At 31.3% G+C, this 7,361-nt stretch overlaps 1 protein-coding gene across 3 annotated transcripts in view; it reads left to right on the top strand.

Moving 5' to 3' along the window:
- Window positions 1-527: 527 nt before the first annotated feature.
- The window catches only part of LOC108753792 (protein O-GlcNAcase), an 8,723-nt gene continuing 1,889 nt past the window's right edge, over window positions 528-7,361 (top strand). Inside the window, exons 1-8 of one of the 3 annotated variants that reach the window (XM_018495696.1) lie at window positions 528-999; window positions 1,125-1,176; window positions 1,363-1,696; window positions 2,035-2,479; window positions 2,842-3,410; window positions 3,492-3,812; window positions 3,886-4,060; window positions 6,324-6,377. In XM_018495696.1, the coding sequence (XP_018351198.1) occupies window positions 930-999; window positions 1,125-1,176; window positions 1,363-1,696; window positions 2,035-2,479; window positions 2,842-3,410; window positions 3,492-3,812; window positions 3,886-4,060; window positions 6,324-6,377 (2,020 nt within the window). In that variant the 5' untranslated portion in view covers window positions 528-929. Of the gene's footprint in view, window positions 1,000-1,124; window positions 1,177-1,362; window positions 1,697-2,034; window positions 2,480-2,841; window positions 3,426-3,491; window positions 3,813-3,885; window positions 4,061-6,323; window positions 6,378-7,361 lie in introns of all 3 variants that reach the window. The other 2 variants (XM_018495695.1, XM_018495697.1) reach the window with 2 other exon arrangements.

Raw genomic sequence — 7,361 nt, 5'->3', positions numbered from 1 at the left:
ATCGACAAATTAGAAATTTCGCTATATAAAAGTGATTCTGCTAGTTGATAATCGCCAATCGAGTTAACCGTACTTTAAGTTGGTCAAAGTCGTTTTTGGGGCATAAAGGAAAATCAAGAGTGTATTCCGCTTCTCGCATAACGTTTGTTTACTTGACTATAAATTAATTTAGTTCCTTTCATTGAACAAAATGTATGTATTCAAATCGAATATATCATATTTTACATAAAAATACATACATTTTTCAACATAAACAAATAAATAAATAAATACATTTAGTCAAAAGAACAATTTTTTTCTCAGCTTACGCATGATATATCATTCTTGTCGTTGACCGAACGATTAAAGAAGGATACATAATATGATACATCATGCGCATCATGCGTAAAACGGAACGCACCCTGAATAGGACGACGGGAAACTTTATCATCTCTGACGGGAAGATTCTCCTCACGATTGTCAGAAGTATCAGATACCGCCGTCGCGGCGTGCAAGGAGCATCGCCTGTTTCTTCTGTGTCCGTCGTATTCGTGCCGTTCGTGGCCTCGATGGATCGACAGATCGTTCGGCGGTATCGATCGACGCGTATCAGGTGCGATTACTGCAGTTTGTCAAATTCACTGATCCTCACTCCTGAATATTTTCCCTCGGGATTCCCAGGAATCTCGGAGGCGATGCGAGTTATGCCATCGCGTCGCGCGACGTATACGTAGCGACGTGTGTTACCCCACAATCGTCGTGTAATCATCACGTCGAGTTCACGTCGTGTGTCGCGTTGGGCCCATCGCGATTATCCCACAGGTTCCTCTTTCTCTTCCCGTCCCCTCCCCTTTCCAAGGGGAATTTGTAACACACCGCGGGTTGTCCCGTTACCTTCAGCTGCCGCCTGGATTCTCGAAAGCGGACGTGCTTGTCCCGCGCGATCCGCGATGACGGAGACGAACGGAGCCGCGAATCTCAACACGAAGAATGGTAATTTCATCTGCGGCGTTGTAGAAGGTATGTGGACAGATCGCGTATATATCGGATTCCATACTTATTCGGGAATGTAGCCCAAACCTCTTATGGTATATGACACTTGCTTCTGTTGCCCCCAGGCGTTTAACACACGTTTTCGTTTGCAGGTTTCTATGGACGACCATGGACCACCGAGCAGCGAAAGGATCTTTTTCAAAAGTAAGCTCTCGTCCTAAATGCATTTCCGTCAAAGAGGAATTTGTAAGGCTGAGACATTTGTCAGTCATTTTTTTATTTAATTTTGTTGCAAGGAACATCATGTTTTTTCTAATTTTTGAATATATTAGCTTTTTTATTATTGTAAACATTAGTTAATTTATTACTGTAAATTATACATATTACTAGATTGAAAAAATGGGGAATGGACTCTTACCTGTATGCGCCGAAAGATGATTATAAGCATCGTGCTTATTGGAGGGATTTGTACACAGTAGAAGAAGCTGAACATCTGACTGGTCTAATCACAGCTGCTAGGGAATATGGAATAACTTTTTATTATGCATTATCCCCGGGATTAGATATTACATATTCCAGTTCAAAGGAAGTCACCGCTTTGAAGAGAAAACTGGAACAAGTCAGTCAGTTTGGTTGTACAGCATTTGCATTGTTATTTGATGATATAGAGCCAGAAATGAGTGAAGCTGACAAAGAAATTTTTCAATCATTTGCACATGCTCAAGTATGTATGCAATACAATGTACAATATTTGTATAGTATGCAAGTTCTAATAGCAGTTTTAATATTTATTTAATTTGACATATTAATATTTCTGCATATGTATGTTAATTTAATGTTTTCAAAACAGGTTATGATTTTTTTATTTACAATTTTTAAATCAAATCAATCTTTTATTAATCAAGACATATGTAAAATGGGAATCAAAAGATAAAACTTGTTTATTATGAACTTGTTTATTATGAAAAGTAGAACTTGTTTATTATGAATTCTGTTATATGAAGATATATAATGCATTATCCTACATAATGTATTGTTTTTATATTGTTATTATTCTTACAGGTTTCTGTTACAAATGATATTTTTCAACATCTTGGCCAACCTCGTTTTCTTTTGTGTCCTACGCAGTATTGCGCAACACGTGCGATGCCAAATGTTGCGTCTTCGGAATATCTCAACACTCTTGGAAGTAAATTAGCACAGGAAATTGATATAATGTGGACTGGACCTAAAGTCATATCGAGACTTTTAACAGTAGAGTCTATTGAAGAAATCACAGAAGTGCTCAGGAGACCACCTGTTATTTGGGATAATTTACATGCTAACGATTATGATCAGAAAAGAGTGTTTCTTGGACCATATGCTGGTCGTTCTCCTGATCTTATACCTAAGCTTAGAGGAGTTTTAACTAATCCTAATTGCGAATATGGAGCGAATTTTATAGCAATTCATACATTGGCTCAATGGAGCAGATGCAACGTGGATGGAAAGAGAGACCTAAGTTTAAGTAAGATTTTTGCTATATTCTATTTTATAAATTTTCTAAGATAAATTTTTGAGTTAAAATTGTAGCAAGATAATGAGTGTTGTCCATTTGATGACACAAATCTACACAAGTATAGTTCTATCTTTGTTATTCACTGGATATCAAGAAAGATAGAATAATGCTTATGTCAATTTATGTTACCAATTGAAAAGCTTCAATATGAATTTGATACATTAAAATGTAAATTTGATTTTCAGTCTTCGTACATTTGATTCTTTTAATTTTAATTTTCTATAATGAATTAATATAATACTTGTTTTATATATATATAAATGAAAATAAGTGTACACATATATATAGAAATTGAATATTCTGTATTGCAGATGATACTGTATCAGCGGATATTAAATTAGAAACTGAGACAGAGGATGGCGTTCTTGGTGAAGATGTTCCATCAACATTATCACCGAATATGTATCATCCTCGACATGCTTTGAAAAATGCAATAAGTGAATGGTTATTAGAGTTTAATAAGAAGAAAGCAGCTTGGGGAGTAATAGTCAAACCGCAACCATGCGTTGCGCCTACAATACCTATTCCAATCATTCCTTCCGTGAACACGTGTATGAGTCTTACATCAACGACAACAACCACAGTTCCTGCCACGTCCACGTCTGGGACGAATTCTAATCATCTTCAAGCATTGGCCGAAGTTTGTTCAAATGTGACAGGTAGCGATAGCTTCGTACAACCTTCATCTGGACCTGTGATGAATTCTTTAGTGTCAGATATAAAAGTAATCAGCGAGCCTGTCCTAACTACGTTATCCACCAATATGAGCAGTGAATCACCCTCAACAGGATTGTCTACTATAGAACCTATGGACTGTAATACAACTCCAAACAATTCGCCCGCACATATAGCAAAAATTCCAGCAGAGGATGACGCTATGGTAGATAATTCTTCTGTAAGTCATTAAAAATTTTCGGGAATTTAATTATGCATGTATAACCGTACGATTTCTGTTTACTAGACATGTAGCGAAGCTTCCGGAAGTATGCAAGTAGAAGTGGATGGTGCTTCTCCTACAGTCAATGGTACACAAATGATTATAGAAAATGATAGCGAAAATCACGAGAATTCCGACAACGCGGACACGGTATCACAGGAACCTGTAGATATCGAAAAACAACTTACGCATGAGGATTTGTCGCTTTTATGTGATCTGTTTTATTTGCCATTTGAGCATGGGGGTCAAGGAATTCAATTATTGCAAGAATTTAATTGGCTGAAAAGTAACGCTTATGTTGTTATGAAGAAGCTCAAGGAAGAAGAACAAGCATCTGAATCAGATGTGAGTTGCATTACAAAATTAATTTATTTCAACAAGCTTGATATCACACTATATATATAATAAATAATTTCAGATTGAAGAATGGCATCTTCGTGCAGCTAAATTGAACGACATGTGTAATGCAGTAAATAGATTATTCCAAAGACTCACGTATTGTAATAATCGTGAGTTACTATACGATTTGTACGCGTATGTATGGGATATGAGAGGAGTTGTGTCTCTCCTAAATAGTTACGTAAAATGGCTGGGTAAGTTGCATTTGATTCATATATAATATTATCTGATATATTGACAATACTAAAAGAACGTTAAATATACCCCCCCCCCCCTTCAAAGAAAGTTTATTTTCTAACAATTAGTAAAATTAAAATAATAATAATGATGATTTACAATAAAATAATTGATATAATTTCTAAAAATTCAAGTATGTTTGTATTCATAAATTTAAATATAATTAAAGTAATTTTTAATTTTACAAAATTCTTATTTAAATCATTACTATTTTTTAAATTATGCGATGTGCACATTATAAATTAATTTTTGTCAAATATCAGAAATATGTATGAATCAAGATAAGAATTTTAATAAATTACATACTTTTGCTTATTTTTATTACATATAAAGAAAGTCTATGAAATGCTAGTATGCTGGTAAAAATATATACAAGTGAATGAAATTAATTTTTTTCATTCTTAATATATGAATTTTTTTGTAATAATCATACGAAATATTCACTTATCTTATAGAAATTAGTCTTTTCGATTTCGAATTTAATCAAATTTAAAATTATATGTATTATACTACAGACAAGTGCTGTTATTGACTTCTCTTATAAATATTATAATTTATTACCTATACTTATATTTCAGAACGAAAATGTCTCGCGTATCGGTAAGTGAACGTTATCTTATTTTTTGTTAATAATTTGATCTTTTTGCAAGGAAAATCTTCTTTCTTATTGATTTAATCTTAAAAATAGTATGTACAATAATAATAACGTACTTGTCTAAGCTTTGTCAAGATACTTACTATTATTGTCGAAATTATTGACAAAATAGGAGTGGATTGTTCAGTATTAGCTTTACATTAAGTTTAACTAAAATTTGGATATTAAGTATAATATAATAATTATTTATTATAAATATTTATAGTAAATTAAATACTGAAAATTATATAATATTTAAGTAAATCTAATAATATGCGGCAATATTGTTATTATTTCCTTGTAAACTGATGTAAACTGGTGCTGCGAAATCATTTTTTAAATATCTGCTCTTTGAAATCCGTAAATTACTGATTGATAAATAATCCCATATAATTTTTTTATGATATATTTGATATCGCGTATATATACCAGATAAGTAAAAAAACTTAGGTGATTTTTACTTAAATAATGTTTAATTATTTTAGAAATATTATTTGAAAAAATTTTTTCTTTTAAAAACTTGCTTAAAAGAACGATAGCTTTAATGAAAATATTAATATTTGCATTTCTATGCATTTTAATGTTTAAAATATACTAAATAATATAATTTGCGAAATTTATGGATAATATTAAGTAATAAAGATTATCAGTAATATTCGGAAATGCATATGCTATAAACTACATATTTGTAAACTCCGTATGTATTTGTTTCTGCGCATTAGAGATAAATGCATTGCAATGCGCGCGTAGGGAAAATTTTGCCATAAGTCAGAATTACGTAAGAACACACATATTTCTATTCATTGAATACTTTTGAAAATAGAGAGAATGTGTACAGATAGAAATAAAATTAATACACATATTTCAAATATATATATATAATTGATACTTATTTGTGATAATTTTAAACTATTCGTCAACTTTAACAATTTTATATCTTTTTAAAAATAATTCTGACTAATGGCCGCTGATTTATTTTGATATTTTTATATAGGCAAGCCACAACATCTATTTTTCTTTAATAAAATTTATATTATTTTACATTAATATATATTTTTAAACTTTTTATACTTTAAAAGAGAAAAATTTAACATCTATGCTTAAAATTGTTTAATCAAAAACTCATAAATGATACACGTCTGATTGAAAACGTGAAATAAATTGATGTGGCTTTCCTATACAATGGCGAAAAACATTATTTATAGCAATGATGAAAACGATGATTTTATGAGATGACATTCAACAGCATCTTTATGAAGGAGGTGAACAAATACTAAATTTAAAAGTAAATCTTATACCAGCTATTAACATCAATTGACTTTCTTTACAGATGACATGACACAGGAGTTTGTTCTATATATAAATTTTTGTATAATTATATTTAATATTAAAATTAAATTTAAATTGAAAAATATACGTATGTGATTATTTATGTTCTTCTCAATGTATTTATTTCAATCAAAATTATATGCAGTAATTTGAAATCTGTAATGATATGCTCCTGTGGAATGTAAATGTATCAGGATCAGTACAGCTTTGGTTCATTTACTAACTTGCATTTCTGTGTTTTTTTGTCTTGTTGATAGCGTTTGGCAGATTCCCATCGACGATGACGACGTTTACCCAGGGCAGCTACACATGTATGCGGTTTAACAGTCTTTGAGTAACACGGCAGAAAGCGCGCGAAATAACAAAGTTTCAAACATTGCAGTGATAGTTGCATTTCTAAATTTTTGTTTGGGACTTTACAAAAGATATTGTCTCGTTTAATACGCGCGAGAAATGTATGCATAGAAGCAGCGTTGCAATAGCTTGAAAAATCAATGTGTCTAAAGCACATTTATTTTCACGGTTTCGCTATATGGTGGACATACTTCTTATATATCGCAAAGATTATAGATATATATCTACATATTTAATTCCATTATTTTACATTAATAGTAAAACTGTATTTGACATATACATAAATCTCATTTTACAATCTGTTGCGCATGTACATTTTTATGATAATTTTAGTATTAATATTTTGTGTTTTCTTGTTAAATTAATTTTTCACGCTTATATAATTCACGTTTATGTATAATTATTTTAAAGCTGCTTTTCTATCAGATTTTTTTAGATATATATTTAAAAAAATATGATTGAAATAATTTAATACGTATATCAATTTTAATATGTTTTTGCGTTTCTGAAGTAAGTCCATCAAAGAATCACATAGAATTGGCACAATTTAGCAAACAAGGAGTTATAAACTCTTGAACGTCTCCCATCTGCAAATTGTGATCTTTGATCATTTGCGATAAAATATCTTTATAATGTGCGATAAGATATTTCCGAATATTTTATTTGTATCGATGTCTTATGAATTACTAATTATACACAAAAATATTATTTTTTTTATCTTAAATGATCAATGTTCCTACGCTCCTTTTGCCAACTTGCCTGCACACACTAATTTGTTTTACTTAGTTTCAGAAACTATATTCTTTTCAGGCGTGATAAGAGTTTTATTTCAGGCGCATATTGGCAAACTGGACTATTATTCCAGATCATTTCCCAGATCCTAAATCCAGTGCTTCAAGAGTTTAGCATTGCGCGAGCTTTGGTGCAACATTTAATTCTTT

The sequence above is a fragment of the Trachymyrmex septentrionalis genome, unplaced genomic scaffold (assembly GCF_001594115.1).
Source record: "Trachymyrmex septentrionalis isolate Tsep2-gDNA-1 unplaced genomic scaffold, Tsep1.0 scaffold71, whole genome shotgun sequence".
Lineage (NCBI taxonomy): Eukaryota > Metazoa > Arthropoda > Insecta > Hymenoptera > Formicidae > Trachymyrmex > Trachymyrmex septentrionalis.
Note: the sequence above shows the minus strand (reverse complement) of the source record. Positions and strands in the feature narration are given on the sequence as shown.